This window comes from Podarcis muralis, chromosome 15 (assembly GCF_964188315.1).
Source record: "Podarcis muralis chromosome 15, rPodMur119.hap1.1, whole genome shotgun sequence".
Taxonomy (NCBI): domain Eukaryota; kingdom Metazoa; phylum Chordata; class Lepidosauria; order Squamata; family Lacertidae; genus Podarcis; species Podarcis muralis.
Genome location: NC_135669.1, coordinates 1,611,771 through 1,631,482, shown reverse-complemented (window position 1 = coordinate 1,631,482; position 19,712 = coordinate 1,611,771). Strand labels below are relative to the sequence as shown.

General features: G+C 47.1%; 1 protein-coding gene across 9 annotated transcripts in view; it reads right to left on the bottom strand.

The window, feature by feature from the left end:
- FGFR1 (fibroblast growth factor receptor 1) overlaps positions 1 to 19,712 on the bottom strand; it is a 117,296-nt gene that overhangs the window by 47,566 nt on the left and 50,018 nt on the right. For 7 of the 9 annotated variants that reach the window (XM_028707894.2, XM_028707895.2, XM_028707893.2 and 4 more), the window contains exons 3-5: positions 4,616 to 4,879; positions 999 to 1,082; positions 97 to 272 (exon numbers count right to left, since the gene is read on the bottom strand). In XM_028707894.2, the coding sequence (XP_028563727.2) occupies positions 97 to 272; positions 999 to 1,082; positions 4,616 to 4,879 (524 nt within the window). The remainder of the gene's footprint in view (positions 1 to 96; positions 273 to 998; positions 1,083 to 4,615; positions 4,880 to 19,712) is intronic. The other 2 variants (XM_077919215.1, XM_077919216.1) reach the window with 1 other exon arrangement.

The following is a 19,712-nucleotide window of genomic DNA, read 5'->3' as shown; positions in this document are numbered from 1 at the left end:
GCACAACAGAGTTTAAAGTCTCTGCATAGGAGCACGAATTGCCCCTTTCTATATTCTCAGATCTGCCTCTGATCTCCAGACAAGCAGGGATCCTACCTTATATCCACCTATACGATGGTCAGGCTTGAATTCCCTGCCATTCTTCAGCCAATGCAGCGAAGGGGTGGGTGTCCCACTTGAGGGGCACCTAAACTTCACGGTCTTGGCAGCGGGAACAGCATGAAGCTTCTTCTCCATCTTCTCAGGGTACGTCCAGTAAGGCGGAATGGCTTCTACAGGAGACCACCCCCACCCCAAAAAAACAGACAGAGAGACAGATATGTGAGTAAGTTGGGGCTTATCAATATTTAGCACATCTTGAAGGGGGAAAAGCTCATGGCACCAGGAAGAACACGTCTCGTAACTAGAAAGTAGCACAATTGAATTAGGAGCCCTGCTGGCTGCTGGGTTCTGGCTCCCTGCACCCCCAGGACAGCTGCTCAAGGGAAGCAACTTCTAGATGTTGAAAATGGCTCACTTGCCCAGCTTTCCTGGTCCCCAAAATCAGGTGCCACTATGGAATTAATCCTGTCCCACTTCTGTTGCTCTACTCTCAGAAGGGACAATTTACTGCTGAGGGCGAAGACGAGGTCTTTGCCAGCACCCTGGGTGCCTGTTTCCTACCTAGCCTACCGGTAGGCACTAGGAACCTGCTGGCCCTTGGGCATGAGAGGGTGGCCCAGAGGCTGGAAGGGGTTGCAAGAGCCACACTCCCCACCACCAAGGGAGAATGAGTACTTCCTGCTAACTGCTCCCCCACAGGAGGTGGAAGCATTGCTAAGTAGGTTTAGGACACTTCAAGGGCAAAAAAAGAAAGGCATCCCAGGCTTCATAGAATACTGCCAATGGACAGATTCCAGCTGGAAAAGCATCACTGCTACCAAGAGAATTTGAAAAATAAAAATCCTGGCTGTGTTCGTAACTGACAAGTTACATTAACTAATTAATGTCACACGTACGATTTGGTCTGGAGTTATCTGCCTCCTTCTCCTCCGAGGAAGAATCGTCGTCATCGTCATCGTCTTCAGCAGATGGAAGAGCATCTAGAAAAGGAAGTGGCTGCAATCATTTTTGAGTGGGCAGCATGCTAGCCTGCAATGATGCAGGAGAAGGGAAGCTGACTCTGAGCCCCACACATTTACCTTCCTTAACAAGGATAATGGTGGGCACTTGCCTTTGGGATTGTGTTAGTTACACCAATCATACAACTGCACTCATTACCTATTTGCTTCCAGACCCATTTGAAAGTTTTGGTGATCACTTTTAAAGTCCTGCATGCCTTAGGTACCTCTTGCCCCTCCCTAAGATCATGGGCCACTCTTCTCTGCATCTCATCTAGGGTGAAAGAACATTTGAGTAGAAAGAGAGAGAGAGAGAGAGAGAGAGAGAGATAGATCCTTTGCAGTGGCTGCACCCAGATTGTGAAGTGTGCGTGGCTCCCTCCCTATTTTGCTCTGCTTGTTGAATACAGTTTTATTCCAGAAGGCCTTTTCTGAATATGACGGCTAATGTTTTTATGTTTTGGTTTTAACTGCTGACCCCTGACTCCTTGGTGAAATGTTGTTTTGGTAGAATTCCCATGGCTAAATGTTGTATGCTGCCCTGAATGGTGCTTTTGCACCAAGATGGCAGGACAGAAATTTTAATAGGGAAATCTGTCCTGAGCACCTGGATCTGTTGGGCTGCTTGGTATGAAAGTAAGTGGGACTTGGGAGGAGAAAGAAAACCCCAGGACACCACTGAGGAATACATGAGTGGGACTGGGGCCCCCAATGTACTTCCCAGCTTGCCCCTTTTTTTCATTCTTCATTCTGAGATGACCCCCTGCAGGGAAACTTGCTGGCCTTGGGGGCTTTGACTTCATCCACACTTACTTACCTTTTGCCCATCTCTTTCCAGGCACAGCTTTTTAGTACTCAATCAGAGCAAATGTCCATTCGGATTTCCCGTGGATTATTGTATGCTCCAATGGAGTACTAGAGAGAGGGTTTTCGTGGGAAAAGCTCTCACACGGAGCTTAAAAGTGCAAGCTATGCCTGGAAGGAGCGGATGAAAGTTATGTTTGGATAAGCCCTTCTTTCTGCTTTTAGGAACTCTGACAGGCTCCTTGTGGTAGGGCCTTACCACTCCTCACCTGCCTGCCTGCTTCCTGCCAGTCCAGAAGATGCCAGTGGCTGGCAGGCTGCCCTGGAAAACTCAGGAGGTGAGGAGTGGGGACGGGGGACACAACTGGAAAGAGTTGGCTCTGCCTGTCATGGGCTCCCCCTACTGTTGGCCTCCTGGCCTTCCACCCTACCCAGTCTCAAGCAGACATTTTGGCCGGCTCCCAAAGCCAGTCAAAGTCTGTGGATCTTGTGGTTGGGTTGGTCATTCAATATCCTTTCAGGAGTATCTCGTCTGTCACTCTGTATTGATCAGCAACCCTATCAGCTTGAGATAAACAGCTCAGCACAGGAAAGAATTAGTCTGGGTCATACCATCTCAGACTGGAGACAGAAGATCACATGCTTCTGGATTTATTTACCGTATTTTTCGCCCTATAGGGCGCACCTAGTTTTTTTTTGGGGGGGAATAAAGAAAAAAAATTATTCCCCCCCCAGGCGCGGGGCTGGGGCGGGGGAAGCCCAAGCTTCCCCCGACCCCAGCCCCCAGAACAGGCTGCTATCCACAAGCCTAGGGAGCCCGGCAGGAACTCCCGCCGGGCTCTCCAGGCTTGCGGATATCTGCCCAAAGCCCGGGGCGCGCTACTCAGCGCGCCCCGGGCTTCGGGATGCAGGCTGCTATCCGCAAGCCTAGGGAGCCCGGCGGGAACTCCCACGGGCTCCCAAGGCTTGCGGATAGCTTCCTGAAGCCTGGAGAGCGAGAGGGGTCGGTGCGCACCGACCCCTCTCGCTCTCCAGGCTTCAGCAAAAGCCTGCATTCGCCCCATAGGATGCACACACATTTCCCCTTCATTTTTAGAGGGGAAAAAGTGCGTCCTATAGGGCGAAAAATATGGTACTTACGGGGGGAGGGAGGGGAAAATCCATAGCTTGTCACGAGATGTCTAGAGTTCTCCTTTGCTATCTGTTTTAAAAAATGGGAAGGTGTTCTGAAATGAAAGGTTCTCCTCATCCCCAGTCCGCTATCAGAAATTTGAAGCAGGGTGGCCCAATAACAGTTTTATCTTTTGATAAATTGCCTGTCCAAATAGAACCTTGCAATGGCCATGAGAGTCAGCAAAGAGATTTCCCCGCCCTTCAATCTGCAGCCAGAGTGGGACTCAGTGTTAGTCCTATCAGAGTAGATCCACTGAAGTTAAACTTGTCATAGTCTCTTCAATAGGTCTACTCAGAGCCAGACTTAGTTGAATACAACCCACAGTTGTATTGTGAAATGTGGTATCCTGGCACACTACACAACTCAAGCAAATCTGTGTAATCCCTCATTCCGCAAGGAATTATTTGTGGGAAGAAGAACAGAACAAGGCAGACAGCTGAAACTTTACTCACAACCAATGGAATTCTTATTCAATTACCCCACCCTGCTGTCTGAGCTTTTGGCAGGATTTGCCCACTTTGTAGCCATAAGGACTATAAACTTGAGCCTAAATAAAAGAAAAACCAAGATTCTCAAGAAATGGAGTTTTATACAGTTGGCACTGTAGAGCCATGATGACCACATCATGTCCAATGCTTTCCGCTCCACCATAGCTTCTGGTCAAACTGGGTTTGCCAGTCTCTGTGGCACCTTCAAGCACAACTGAACAAAATCTGAAACGCTCTCCTGGAAGCACAATTAGCACTTCCTGCCTTAGATGTGTGCTCACTGTACTGTGACTATCCTGGGAATCTATTAGGTGTAAGTAATTCCTTTGACATGAGCGAGCACACTTTTGCCCTGCTCTTAATAGCTGTGCTGTCTTTTGAATGGACAACAACTCCATCCCTGTTCTTGGCTTTGTTGGTGGACAGTCAATCCAGTTGGAAAATTTCCATGGAGGCCTGGACTATAACAGCACCTAAGGAAGCCTCCTGCAACCACTCTGGGACCAGCAGCCAAGAAAGGAGCAAGAGGAAGCCGCCTCTCCAGGAACTACAAGGTGATGGAGGTCTGAGCTCCATCAGAGGAAGGGAAGGCCTGGTCTTCACCTGCTGGTCTACCAGCAAGGAAAAAAGCCTGCAAAGATGCCATCAAAGATGCGCCTTGGAACTACTCCTCATACAGCTCCCTCATGCATCAGATCCAAGGAAGGACTTGAGTCAGAGCAGGTGACTTGCACTCAAGCACTTCGCATGTGAAGAATTGAGCAACACCTCAAACAACCCTGCAAGAGGCAGATTAAGCTGAGAAGCAGTGAGACTTGCTGAAGACCAAGAATCCAGAATGGGGTTTCCTTGCAGCCAGAATGGATACTATCTGCTGTGCTAGAGGTGGGGAACCTGTGGCCCTCCAGGTTTTATTGGATTCCAACTCCCGTAAGCCCCAGCCTGCATGGCCAATGGTCAGGGATGATGGGTGCTGAAACATTTGGAGGGCCTGAGCAATGCCTACACTAGTTTGCTGCCCCTCATTCCTGCGGTTGCCTGCTACAAACCTGAGACGTTCACGGAGAAGTAGGTGGTCTCGCTTCCAGAGGGGCTGTTGGTCATGCAGGCATAAAGCCCTGAGTCCTCTGGCACGGCGTCCCTAACCTCCACCTCCTCCCCTGTGATGCGCGTCCGGTTGTTCTCCGAGAGCTGGACCCCATCTCGTACCCAGTTGATGCTCTGCACATCATCCCGTAGCCGGCAGCGCAACTGGAGGAGGTCACCAGGGTGAGCTGAATAAGACTCCACTTCAATGCTTGCTTTGGGCAGAACTGGAAATGTTAGAGGAGACAAAGAGACAGAGAGGGAGGGGGAAACAAGGGGGAAGCAAGGTGTGAGTGGTTTATCGCAGATGCATTACTCTGGCAGCATGCAAACACTGGGGAAGAAGGCATCCCTCCTACAGTTGTAAAACACAGCCCTCAGCTGGCATGCAGGTCGTTTGGAAGAGCGGAGGGAGCAAGGGTTGGGGGAGGAGGTTTCAATTTCTATTACTGACACAGGGCCATCAATGTACACAGTGCTCTGTTTTTAAAAACTTGTTATCAGAAATGAACTGCAGCCACAAAGCATCGTGCTACAATGGGCAAACGTCTAGATCTGACCCAGCCCAAGACTAAAAGGCAGGACAAGATGGGAAACCCAACTCTGGCAGGAGGGGCACCTACCTGAAGCTCAGCAGCTGGCAAGCTGGCTGCTCTACAGCCTTCAGAGCAAGGAGGCAGCAGGGGTTAAAAGCAACGCAAAGGATTAAAGCCTGACCGACTGCATGGGCCGCACTTGGATATAAACTTCCCCATTAAGTCACTGTTTGCTCAGTGCTCTTGGTTTCCTTGCACAATTGTGGGGCAATGTAGACATATGCAGATCAGCATGTTGTAAAACTGTCCCTGAACTACATTGGTTCATTTGCAGGTGAGGAGGCAGGGATTGCATGTTTAAGTATTTCTCCATAAAAACAAATAAATACACATTGAAAAGTAGATTTCAGAGAGATGAATTCTACTCTTGCTTTTTTGCCTGACACATGAAAGGAATTGTTTCCAGGGAAAAATAGTTAACCTTGTCACCACAACAGCACTGATACACTCTAAGAACAGTTTTACTGTCGCATCTATTCTTTGCTAGAAACAGGACCTGGCAAACAAGGAAATCACCGGTGTTTGGCTGGAACACTCATTTCACCATCTTGAGTTATTTGCTGGGTTTCGTTATTGAACTGGGAGACGGACTCACCATCAATCACAACTCTGCTATTACTTACATGATCATTTAACTCAGGATGAAAGAGGTAGAATAAAAACAGCTGATTTTGCTGGGTTAACCAACTCAAACTTACTTCAACCTCCATATTACCTCTATGCCCGTCAACATTGTACTTTGAAGTGAATTCAGGTGGTGATATCCCAAGGCATAATGCAAGAGGGTAGGAATATTTTATTTAATGGAATTTATTGACTGGCTGAACCCAAAGTGTACACTCGTCATCCTGGGGAAAAGTGACAAGCGGGGTGCCGCAGGGTTCTGTCCTGGGCCCTTTGTTCTTCAACATCTTCATAAACGACTTGGATGAAGGAATTGAGGGGATGCTCATAAAATTTGCAGATGCCACCAAACCGGGGGGGGGGGGGCGCTAATGCTGCAGAATTCAAAATGACCTTCACAGATTGGAGAACTGAGCCCAAGCTTAAAAAAAAAAAAAAAAAAAAGAATTTCAATAGGGACAAATGTCAGGTTCTGCACTTAGGCAGGAAGAACCAGATGCACAAATATAGGATGGGGGGCACCTGGCTTAAAGGTAAAGGTAAAGGTACCCCTGCCCATACGGGCCAGTCTTGACAGACTCTAGGGTTGTGCGCCCATCTCACTCAAGAGGCTGGGGGCCAGCGCTGTCCAGAGACACTTCCGGGTCACATGGCCAGCGTGACATCGCTGCTCTGGCTAGCCAGAGCCGCACACGGAAATGCCGTTTACCTTCCCGCTGGTAAGCGGTCCCTATTTATCTACTTGCACCCGGGGGTGCTTTTGAACTGCTAGGTTGGCAGGTGCTGGGACCGAGCAACGGGAGCGCACCCCGCCGCGGGGATTCGAACCGTCGACCTTTCGATCGGCAAGCCCTAGGCGCTGAGGCTTTTACCCACAGCGCCACCCGCGTCCCTGACACCTGGCTTAGTGGACCACAAACTTAACATGAGTCAACAGGGTGATGCAGCAGCAAAAAAAGGCTAATTTTATTCTAGGCTGCATCAACAGAAGTCTACTGTCCAGATCAAGGGAAGTAAGAGTAGCACTCTATTCTGCCTTGGTCAGACCACATCTGTAATACTAGGCACCACAAATTAAGAAGGATGTGGATAAGCTGGAAGATGTGCAGAGGAGGGCGAACGAGATGATCAAGGGTCTGGAAACCAAGCCTTATGAGGAATGGTTGAAGGACCTGGGTATGTTTAGCCTGGAAAAGAGGAGACGGAGAGGAGATATGAGAGCCATCTTCAAATATGTCAAAGGCTGTCACATGGAAGAGGGGACAAGCTTGTTTTCTCCTGCTCTGGAGAGTAGGACTCGAACCAATGGCTTCAAGTTACAAGAAAGGAAATTCTGACTAGACATTCAGAAAAACTTTCTGACAGTAAGAGCTGTTCAACAGTGGAACAGACTCCCACGAGAGGCAGAGAGGTGGACTCTCCTTCCTTGGAGGTTTTAAAGCAGAGGTTGGGTGGCCCTCTGTCCTGGATGCTTTAGCTGAGACTTCTGCATTGCAGAATCTATGATTCTTTACATTTATATCCCACCCTCTTCTGGAGTCCAGAGCAGCATGTAACAAATAAATCTTGTGTAACAATATTCAGTACAGTGGCACCTTGGGTTAAGAACTTAATTCGTCCTGGAGGTCCGTTCTTAACCTGAAACTGTTCTTAACCTGAGGTACCACTTTAGCTAATGGGGCTTCCCGCTGCTACCACACCGCCGGAGCATGATTTCTGTTCTCATCCTGAAGCAAAGTTCTTAACCCGAGGTACTATTTCTGGGTTAGGGGAGTCTGTAACCTGAAGCGTCTGAAGCGTTTGGAATTCATATTCTAAAATGGGGAGGTTTTTTGATTCTACAGTTTCTGAAACAAGGCTCCCACCTTTTCCCCTTTAGTACCTTAAAACCTATCTAGTTAGTTGGATTCTGCCCCCCATGCCTACCTTGCACACCAAATATGAAGGTAGAAAAATCCTGTAAGCTCATAAAAGTTACTAACTGCTTACCAATGTTAGCTATTTGTGGTGTAACACAACACTGATTTTCTGGGTCTTTAGGCTGCCTAAAGATGAATTTTATTCCCCATGTTCAGCACAATGCAACACTCAAGGAAGAAACAGCAAATACAACAAAGCTTCTTCCTCTTTTTCTGGTGGAATCCATCATTTTAGCCATTAATTGACAGAAACTTGACTTTGGTGCTTGGGATACTGATTTCTGAGCCATTTGCTGAATTATTTGCCTCCCTACAACACACACAACTCTAAATTAACTCCTGCTGAAAATAAGAGGGAGGCAGCATCCTAGGCTGGAATCTGATGCCAAAATTATTTGACCCAAGAGAGCACTTTGAGAAAGGAAGGAGAAGGATTGCCATTAGGCTTGGGCTCTTGACTGCAATCTCAAACCTTTTACAGAGCAGAGCCTGCCAGATCAGAGCCAGCCTTCTCAGTGGTAGAATAAATGCTTAATTCTTGGTATCTTCAGCTGGAACTATCTCAGGTAACAGGGCTGATAAGTCCAGGGCTGGAGGAAAGAGGTCTAGATCAGGGTGAGGAAGCCATGATCTGCAGATGTTGCTGGACTATAGCTTCCACTGTCCTTGACCATTGGCCATGATGACTGGGGCTGGTGAGGAGGTGTGAGCAATTGACCCTACCAGGGCTCTGGGGCCAGGGATACTGCATGTTGGCACGAGGCCTGCCTTGGCTCACCTTGGGGCTGCTTGCGTGGCACTTTGTCCTTGGGAACATCAATGGGAGGGGAGCGAGTGTGGGCCTTTTGACCTGCACGCTCCCTCCCTGCCATGGGAAACTGAACAACATGAACTGGGGCAAGGGACACAACGCTGCACTTGCCAGTTCACTTGTTCTGGTGAGAGGCATGAGGGAGTGGTGTGCAGAGCAGAGAGCTTCTCCCCCATCACTCCCAAACTGTGCCCTAGGAGCAAAGTATCACCCAAACAGGCCCCCTCTCAGCTCCGCTGTTATTCCTCCTCTATGCAGGGTTCTGTCCAGAACCTTAGAAGTTGAGCTCCCCCATCTACCCTTTTGAGCCTGTTATCACAAGAGAACAGAGTTTGGGACAATACAACCCTTTCAAGTTCTGGCATGCTGCTGTTAAAAAGTTATAAAAAATGGCCTCATTGCTGGGAAAGGTTGGCTTCAGGGAAGTCTGCTGTTATTAGTTTGCCGTCCGGAGAATCCCAAGCTTGAGAACAGATGAGAAGCAGCTGCCACAAAACCCAACATTTGTTTGGAGAGCACAAAGATATCTTTTTTCTTTTCCTTCCACAGCTCTGCAGCTTGGCTCTGCTTGCCCTCAGTCTGCCTTGTTCCTCTCTAAACCCAGAACGGAGGAAAAAACAGAAAGGGAAGAAGAAAGTGGAAGAGAGGAATGCTGAGATGGTGTATGAATCTGTTCCAGCTGATCTTGCCATTGCTCCACGGAATGAATTTTCACTTCCCTCAGAATCCCTGGATTCCATTGCTTTCCTTTAAAAAAAAACAAAGTTTCTGTTCCTTGTGGGGCTATAGAAAAGTATATTAATATGAAGCCAGGGCCCACAAAAGTCAGAGACTGCAAGCCAGAGGGATCTTCCACGTGGCTAAAAACACCTGAGCTGCAGGGTGGTGTGCAAAAATTGAGATGAATGTACAGTGGAACCTCAGGTTATGTACCGTCCTCCTTATGAAGGTTTCGGGTAACGAGCTCCCTTAACCCGGAAGTAGATGCTCCTTGTTGCGAACTTTGCTCCGGCATGCGAGTGGAAGTCGCGCGCTAGCAGCAACAGCAGGCCCCATTAGCAAAAGTGCGCCTCATGTTAAGAATGATTTTGGGTTAAGAACGGACCTCCGAAACGAATTAAGTTCATAACCGTAGGTACCACTGTACAGCAATAATATTTATATGAGTAGTTTACCCCAAAATAACACTTAAGGGCGATGCTTAATACTTCCTTTTCCAGCCACCATTACAGCAACATCCCAGAACAAAACAGGCTTGAAAAGCAACAATGTGCTCCTTTACGTGGAACCCCGTCAATTCAAATTTGTTAATCAAACTTTAATTCATTAAACCGCCAATGAAATGGATTAATGCCTGGCTTACAGCTGTAATTTTAAGATCAGGATGAAGGCACGGGCACACAGCCCTTGGCTCCTTATCTATAGAAGTTGAAACAAACAGTGACCTCGGATCATGAGGCTGGTTTGGATGAATAAGCAATGAGAGATACACAACTGAGTTTAAAGTAGTGAACACACAGAGGCTGCATTCAGAATCAAGGTAAATGATGGCTTATCGCGATACTGGGAACAAGCCACAGCCTCACTTGGCATGCAACACTAAGCCAAATCATGGTTTATTGAGAACACACAAGTGTACAGGCTCACAAAGAGGAGATTGTGATTCTTTTGGCTCTTCTGCAGTTCTGTTGCTGCTGCTGCAAGTTAAGCAATGGTTTGGATTTGCATGTCACCGAAACCCAGGCTTGTGGTTTCCCTCTTCTAGGCAAGCCATTAGCCATAAACCAAAAATAAACCTTGGTGACAGTTTGTGTTTTGCCTGGAGTGGCCCCAAACCATGAGAACAGACAACATGCTAAGCCAAACCATGGATTAGCTCACTGGAGCACAGCAGCATGGCTGGAGGAGGAGTAAAGCAGTAGGGTTTTCCTCTCTGAGTATCTGCGTGTTCATGCTAAGCCATGGTTTGGCTTAGTGTTACATGTGAACCAGATGACACTGAGCCCTGGACTCACATGTGCCCCTTCGCATTTCAAGATGAAAAGAAACATACTGGAGCCCAATATTCTTAGTATACATTACAAAGCATCTCCTGCTCCCTGGTTTACACCAAACTGCAAGGCTTCACCACTCAAATTTCTTTACAAAACCTTGTCTGTGACTGTATCTTTTCCCGTTGAGTCCTCTAGCTTCTCTGTGGTTCTTCTTAGGGTCAATCCCTTCACACCCACAGGGACTAACAAGGATGCTGCTAGTTAAATGCCTCTTAATCTCTCTGTGTCTGTGTCTGCCTCTCTCTCTGTGTAATACTGGTATATTAAGCAGTTTTAGCCTTTTCAGTTCCCAAAGAGACCTGCTGTCCTCAAACAGAGCTGTCAAGGGCATCCGATTCCTGATGTACCCCTCCGCCCCTGCAGACAATGTCTGGGGAAGAGCACCCCTCCCAGAAGGACATGAATTATGTACCCCGTGTTCCAAAGTAAGATTTGAAGGCCTCCTATTGCAATCATAAACATTTGACACCATCTGAGCATTTAGCAATGCCTGGATGCTTTTTTGATTTGCAGACATCAGCTTCAAGGAGCATAGGTGGGGTCACCATGTCTCAAAAGTCAATGAAGCTTCCCTTCCCAGCACTGTTCTGTATGAAACTGCCATGATTAATGCCTTTTCTCCCTGTGATAGACAGCTGTTCTCTCCCAGCACCAGCTGATGAGACAAGGAAGACAGAGGGCAAAGGCAGGCGACTGGCCTTTGAGAACCCAGAGTGCAGGCTGGTCAAGAGGCACAGTGGGAATGCAGAGAGAATGTCGGCACAGGCTAATGACCATATTCAGCTCCACCAGCCCCTCCCGCAGAAGGGGGACAACACCATCTAAGCCAGAAGGTGCAGCCTCAAGGTGCCTTAAATGGATTAGTGGTTCCAGAACATCTCTGCTCAAGGGACTACTTCATAGTGTTGCTTGAAGACCACTGAGATATGGTTGGAAGAGAAGAGTTTGGATTTGATATCCCGCTTTATCACTACCCGAAGGAGTCTCAAAGCGGCTAACATTCTCCTTTCCCTTCCTCCCCTACAACAAACAGTCTGTGAGGTGAGTGGGGCTGAGAGACTTCAGAGAAGTGTGACTAGCCCAAGGTCACCCAGCAGCTGCATGTGGAGGAGCGGAGATGCGAGTCTACCAGTCTTAACCACTACACCACAAACAGTGTAGAAATGGCCTAGAGCTCCAAAGAGCCGACTGGACCGACTGCAAGCACACCAACATGCCCCTTCCCTTCCCCAAACCCCTCTGTTCCTTTGAGACAGGCCAGACCCAGGAACAGTGCTGTGGCTTTTTCACTTGGGCAGGCTAATTTAGGGGAATCCCCTTTGATGGCTGGGCTCCATCAGGCTCCAAGGGCTCTTTGCAACTTAGCGCAGCAGCCAGGTGCAGCTCTGATCAGAGCAGCGCACAGTCCACTGGTGGCCAGAGACGCCAGCCCCCTCCTCACAGATCCTCCTCTGGCGGCTCTTGAACAAGCCTGCCCCCCCTCGCCCCCTTCCCCATTTCCAGCAATTGTTTAATAAGCCAGATGATCTCTCTGGGCTTTTGTGTCCGCCCCTATTGTGCAGAAAGACTCAAGAGACGCCTCAGGCAGATCCAGGCCTCTGAGAAAAGCTTTCGTCCTTAACAGAGCCTCTGGTAATCACCAGACAGTTCGCATCTAGGAAATTACCATAACACTGGGCAGAAAGCAGGACTCTTCTCTCATTCCCACAGATTTTTGGGGGTTGGCAGAAAGGGGGGAACTGGTAGGAGATAGGAAGAGTAGACTAGTAGTATTTGTACTTTTTGTACTGTGCCCGCTTTCCTATTAAATGCTATCAAGAGTATACATATATGACCAACAGGAATTTAAGAAGGCATCATTTTCCTCTCTGTTCTGTATTTGATACATGCATCAGTTTCTATACTGCTGCACTTAGTTTTCCACCAAAAAATGACATTGTTCCTCTCACTGTCCACAGCACTGAAATTATGTAATTTACGCAATCAATTATGTAAACTACAATGTCATTACATTATCCCACCCTGGTTAAGCCACAGTGCTAGACTGATTTCCATTCTGGACATGGAACGAGTAAGAGAAATTCAGCAATCTCCACTCCAGTTTTCCTTGGAATTCACCAACATCGCTAATGACCCAGCATGTCCCACTGCTGGAATTTGTGCAAGAATAATGTCAGACTCCCTGGAAAAGACCCTGATGTTGGGAAACAAGGTGAAGGGGACGACAGAGGATGAGATGGTTGGAAGCTACCAGCATGAGTTTAATCAAACTGTGGGAGGCAGTGGAGGACAGAAGAGCCTGGCGTGCTCTGGTCCAGGGGGTCACAAAGAGGCGGACACGACTAAACGACTAAACAACAAACAACAACAATGTCAGCTGTGGGCTGGGGGAGGAGGGAGAGGAGAAAATGCCACATGTGCCTTGAGCAGGTTCTGGCACTATGGCTTGTCCTCTTCATCTGAGCCCCATCCACATGACTGCCTAGAGGGGGAGGCGGAGAAGGAAGGAAGAGGCTCCTGCTCCCCTGTTTCCATATTCAGGGGTGCCCTGCTGCTGGATGCTCTGGGTGGGACCCTTTCCCCATGTACTCCATCCTTGTTACATTGCCATTGCCTAATTTGTTTGCCTCTTGGCAGAATCCACACCACCTCCTAGAGCAGGTCTTCAAGCTTTTTGGGTCCACAGTTCCCCTGACCAACTGCATTCTTTCTGCAGCTTCCCTGTGGGGCTTAGGAGCTCAGTTATGTCCCCCTTGCCTGCAGAGCCGGCAGCCCCTCACCCCTTTTCGAACACCCTCCCTTGCGGAGTGGTCCCTCAGCCTCCTCTCCTTGGGACTCCTCTGGGCAACTGCAGCTGCTACCCCCAGTCTCTGAGCTGCACCCCCCACCGCCCCACAGGGGCCTGGGAAGCACCCAGGGTGGATTTGATTTCAATCACTAGTCAGTAAGACTTGATTTAAATACTTGTTTTTTTACAGAAAGACTCATTCTTGCTGGTATAATCTTAATATTTACAACCAGATGAAGGTTTCATTTTTAGAATAATAAATTTTCAGAGTAGTTTTTACAGTTATATCAAAAATTACTGATTTGGTTATACTAGTAGAAATACATTGACACATAATTATGAAATTATTGTGAGGTTTAAAAAGTTAAATGTTGATATTTGGGCAACTTTTCTGCTGTACTTTATTGGAAGGAGAAAAAAAAGCATTTCCTTAATAACAATTTAAACAATTTATTTAACTAAAACAATAACATAGAATATGTATCCATGTTTGTTAACTGATGTGGCTAAACAATTTTTTAAAAAACAACAACCTTAGGCTGAATTTTAGCACACATGAAAAACTTAAAGCAAATCCTTATTTCCTGATGAATAGCCTTTCAAGACCCCCAGGGTCTTGGAGAAAAGGGGCAAGGTGTACAAGGATTCTTGTGATTTCTGCTCCTCTCACTGCTTGCTTGCTGGAGGACAGGTGGGTAGGAGCAGCAGCAAGGCCAGGAGGTCCAGGGCCTCAGCAGGTGCCCAAAATAATGCCAGGTCGGTCCGGGGGAGGGGAATAAGCAGCAACAGGCAGCAGAACCAGGAGTTGGCAGCTGGGCTCCTGCAAGGGCATAAAAAAGCCCTCCTGACTCTCATCCCATGAACAGCTATAAGAGTTGGGAAGTAGAGTAGGAAACATTGTGAGGTCTATAGTTCAAATCTCACCTATGACACAAACTTACTCTGTCAATGTGGAAAGCCACCAGCCAGCATCTCAGACATCTACACTTGCAGCTGGTAGCCAAAGTTGTGTGCTGGAGATGTTGTTGGCTTTCAGCTCCAATTAGCTTCAGCCATCATGGTCTATGGTCAGGGACGATGGGAGTTGTAGTCCAAGAACTCCTAGAGGGCACCCCACTGCTAAGCATATTTGTGAATGTTAATATCTTGGTACAGCAAACTAAATATGACATAATAGGCATCACTGAAACCTGGTGGGATAAGTCCCACAATTGGAATGTAATAATGGAGCGATACAATCTATTTCAGAGAAACAGACCAGACAAGAAAGGAGGAGGAGTGGCGTAATATGTCAGGGATGTGTATACCTGTGAAGAGATCCAAGATTTAGAACCTCAAAGCCAAAGTGAGAGCATTTGGGTCAAAATTAAGGGAGAGAAGAATAACAGAGACCTCATTGTGGGAGTTTACTATAGATCCCCAAGCCAAACGGAGGACATAGATGATGCCTTCCTGGAACAGATGGCCAAGCATGCAAAAGGAAGGGAGATAGTAGTAATGGGGGACTTCAATTACCCGGATATTTGTTGGATGTCAAACTCAGCCAAGAGCATAAGGTCAAACAGATTCCTCACTGGCCTTGCTGACAACTTCATTGTCCAGAAAGTGGGAGAAGCAACAAGAGGAACAGCCATTTTAGATCTGGTCCTAACCAATGTTGAGGACCTGGTTAGTGGGGTAGAAGTGGAAGGATCATTAGGCGCGAGTGATCATGCTCTTCTGAAGTTTACTATACAGCGGAAAGGAGCAGCCAAGCATACTAGGACTCAATTTCTTGACTTTAAGAAAGCCGACTTCATAAAACTTAGGGAAGTGCTGGGTGAGATCCCATGGACAGTAATACTAAAAGGAAAGGGAGTTCATGATGGCTGGGAGTTTGTTAAGAGGGAGATAGTAAAAGCACAACTTCAGGCAATACCAATGAGACGGAAACATGGAAGGTACCTAAAGAAGCCAAGGTGGCTATCTAAAGAACTTTTAACTGAGTTAAGATTAAAAAAGGATGTGTACAAAAAATGGAAAAGAGGGGAAACCACCAAATAGCCAGCACATGTAGACGCAAAGTCAGAAAAGCTAAAGCACAGAATGAACTCAGGCTTGCTAGAGAGGTTAAAAGCAACAAAAAAGGCTTTTATGGGTATGTTCGTAGCAAAAGGAAGAACAAAGAAACAGTGGGGTCACTCAGAGGAGAAGATGGTGAAATGCAAACAGGGGACACAGAAAGGGCTGAACTCCTCAATGCCTTCTTTGCCTCAGTCTTCTCCGATAAAGAAAACAATGCCCGACCTGAAGAATTTGGAGCAAATGATTCAGCAGAGGAAACACAGCCCAGAATAACTAAGGAGATAGTACAAGAATACTTGGCTAGTCTAGATGTATTCAAGTCTCCAAGGCCAGATGAACTGCATCCAAGAGTATTAAAAGAACTGGCAGATGTGATTTCAGAACCACTGGCAGTCATCTTTGAGAATTCCTGGAGAACAGGCGAAGTCCCGGCAGACTGGAGGAGGGCAAATGTTGTCCCTATTTTCAAAAAGGGGAAAAGAGAGGACCCAAATAATTATCGCCCAGTCAGTCTGACATCAATACCAGGGAAGATTCTGGAGAAGATCATTAAGCAAACAGTCTGTGAGCACCTAGAAAGGAATGCTGTGATCACCAATAGTCAGCATGGATTTCTGAAAAATAAGTCATGTCAGACTAACCTGATCTCGTTTTTTGACAGAATTACAAGCCTGGTAGATGAAGGGAACGCAGTGGATGTAGCCTACCTTGATTTCAGCAAGGCATTTGACAAGGTGCCCCATGATATTCTTGTAAAGAAGCTTGTAAAATGCGGTCTTGACTATGCTACCACTCAGTGGATTTGTAACTGGCTGACTGACCGAACCCAAAGGGTGCTCATCAATGGTTCCTCTTCATCCTGGAGAAGAGTGACTAGTGGGGTGCCACAGGGTTCTGTCTTGGGCTCTGTCTTATTCAACATCTTTATCAACGACTTGGATGATGGACTCAAGGGCATCCTGATCAAATTTGCAGATGACACCAAGCTGGGAGGGGTGGCTAACACCCCAGAGGACAGGATCACACTTCAAAACGACCTTGACAGATTAGAGAACTGGGCCAAAACAAACAAGATGAACTTTAACAGGGAGAAATGTAAAGTATTGCACTTGGGCAAAAAAAATGAGAGGCACAAATGCAAGATGGGGGACACCTGGCTTGAGAGCAGTACATGTGAAAAGGATCTAGGAGTCTTGGTTGACCACAAACTTGACATGAGCCAACAGTGTGACGCGGCAGCTAAAAAAGCCAATGCAATTCTGGGCTGCATCAATAGGAGTATAGCATCTAGATCAAGGGAAGTAATAGTGCCACTGTATTCTGCTCTGGTCAGACCTCACCTGGAGTACTGTGTCCAGTTCTGGGCACCACAGTTCAAGAAGGACACTGACAAACTGGAACGTGTCCAGAGGAGGGCAACCAAAATGGTCAAAGGCCTGGAAACGATGCCTTATGAGGAACGGCTAAGGGAGCTGGGCATGTTTAGCCTGGAGAAGAGGAGGTTAAGGGGTGATATGATAGCCATGTTCAAATATATAAAAGGATGTCATATAGAGGAGGGAGAAAGGTTGTTTTCTGCTGCTCCAGAGAAGCGGACACGGAGCAATGGATCCAAACTACAAGAAAGAAGATTCCACCTAAACATTAGGAAGAACTTCCTGACAGTAAGAGCTGTTCGACAGTGGAATTTGCTGCCAAGGAGTGTGGTGGAATCTCCTTCTTTGGAGGTCTTTAAGCAGAGGCTTGACAACCATATGTCAGGAGTGCTCTGATGGTGTTTCCTGCTTGGCAGGGGGTTGGACTCGATGGCCCTTGTGGTCTATTCCAACTCTATGATTCTATGATTCTATCATGCCGCACCCGAAAAAGGAATGGCTGCAAATCCGTAAGATGCAGACCCTATCTGATTAAGAAAATCCAGTTGATAATCATAATTTCTATGGTGTTATTTCATGAAACCCAGAATTCCAATGTTGAATCAACTACAAGACATACACAGAGTATAAGATATGTAATGAACAATCTAATAGAAATGTGGACAGGAGCTGAAATAATTTAGATAAATCCTTCAGGTCAACAAAACAGGCCAGAGTTTCTCAAACTTGGGTATCCAGATGCTTTTGAACTACAATCCTCATCATCCCTGACCACTGGTCCTGCTAGCTGGGGAGGAAGGGAGTTGTAGTCCCAAAACAGCTGGAGACCCAAGTTCGAGATACACTGGCGCTAGGCACACACCATTCATTTAAATGACACCCACCCCCAAAAGAATCCTGGAAAGTCGTTTGCCCCTCACGCAGCTACAATTGCTAGCACCAGTAACAAACTTTTTTTCTGTGATCATCATAATGGTTTCCAACCTTATGGCATTGTTGTAACCATTACTGAGTTAATGTAGGCGAACACTCTGAATACTTGAAATGCGCAAAATAGATCCAAGTCTACAACTCAGATTTCAGTTTTGCACTCTGAAAGCAGAATGGGGAACATAAAACCTACCTAGATTCGTGCATCTAGCTCAGTACAGTGACTGGCAACAGCTAACATAAGGGTAGAAGGAGGTCCCTGCTGTATCAAATCAAAGTCCTAGCTAGCAGAGATGAACAAGTGCCCCCCCTTGATTCAGTCCCTGATTTAGTCCAGATCAATTCAGACCCAATTCAACTCAGACTATGAATCCAAAATGAAAACTGAAAATATGAATCATTGTTAGTTCCATTCATATGCACTGGAAACCAAAAGAGTCATAACTGCAGCTCCCCGTTTCACCACCCTTCTATGTGCTCCTTCTATGGGATTGTTTTACACTTTTGCAACATTTTGGAGAAAGGCTGTCTGGCTTTCTTACAGAGTGTTCTGAGATGCAGACTGGTCTGAATCAATCCAGGCCTGATTCAGATTCAGTCTGGAAACTCAATTTAGTTTGGAATTCAGCCAAACTGGTTGCACAGTCCTCATGTCTAGTGTTCTGTTCTCATGGTAGGATGCTACAGGACGCACACAAGGAGGGCAAGTGCGCTCTCCCAGGCAGTCAGGCAAAAGTATTTCTCTGTCCTACCTGGAGATGCTGTCCTTGCCTGTAACACATGTGATGGCCTTTCCCTCTTGCCACACCATTAATGCTTTGCAATACAGAGACACTCAAACCTCTTTGCAGCATCTGGTGGGGCCACTGAGGAAACAGGATGCTCAGTTAGAGGGACCTTTAGTTCGACCCAACCAGGACTCTTCTTAGGTCCACCCCTGCCCTTTGCTTCATATTAGGACGTTATGGGCCAGTGAAAGCACAAAACCATGGTTCTCACCGAACCCAATGAAGCAGGAGAGCCCGGTTTATCCATATAAACAAAGCTTACGTAAACTCACCCCGGGGCAAACAAACAGGCTGCCGCATGCTCTTTGCGGCCATTTACACATACTTCAATGACAGAGAAATTGAAACAGAGATGATTGATGGAAACCACAAAAACCCCATCTACACTGCCTCCCCCAGGGGATTTGGCAGAGGGTGTCTGTTAATACCCAGTGCCTGAGGCTGAAATGCAAGAGCCTCTCCCTGCTTGGAGTGCGCTGGGGCACACACAGCCACCACAGGGCTGGATGAAAGGGGCAGATTCTTCCAGGAATGGTTACATAATGGTTTTGAAACAAGCCTAAAAATTACAAGCGTGATGTAACGTCCAAAAGCTCCGTGCTGCACTTCTGGTGAATTTTACTGCAGCTTTGAAACGGAATTAAATCCGAGTTTAGTCTGGTTAAGGCCTGACCAGATGCCAAAACTCAACAGGTTCTTAGAGCTGTCATTAGCTTTCCAGGGATTTTGGCAGGAGGGGAGGGGGAGGGGGAGAAATTTCAGAAGAGGGGAGGGAAATAAGACCCCCCCCCCCAAGTCCAGGCCCAAGCCCAACTCCAGGTGGGAAAAAGCCTGAGAGCAGAGAACTCATTGGCAAAAGAGAAGGGGGGGGGGGTGTTTGGGGGGGGGGGAGAGGAGAAGCACTAAGATTAACCTTTAGTCTTTCAGTATTTATCCAGGGCCTCAATACAGGCATTTTTCAGGAACAGATTTTAACTTTTTTGCATGCAAATGGCCCTGTGCCAGACTAGGCCATCTGAATGTTAAAAAACAAAACAAAAAGCCACCCTTCTGCATTCAGGGCCCTCACAAAACAGTGCAAACTGCTGTTATTTGCCAGGACGGATTGCA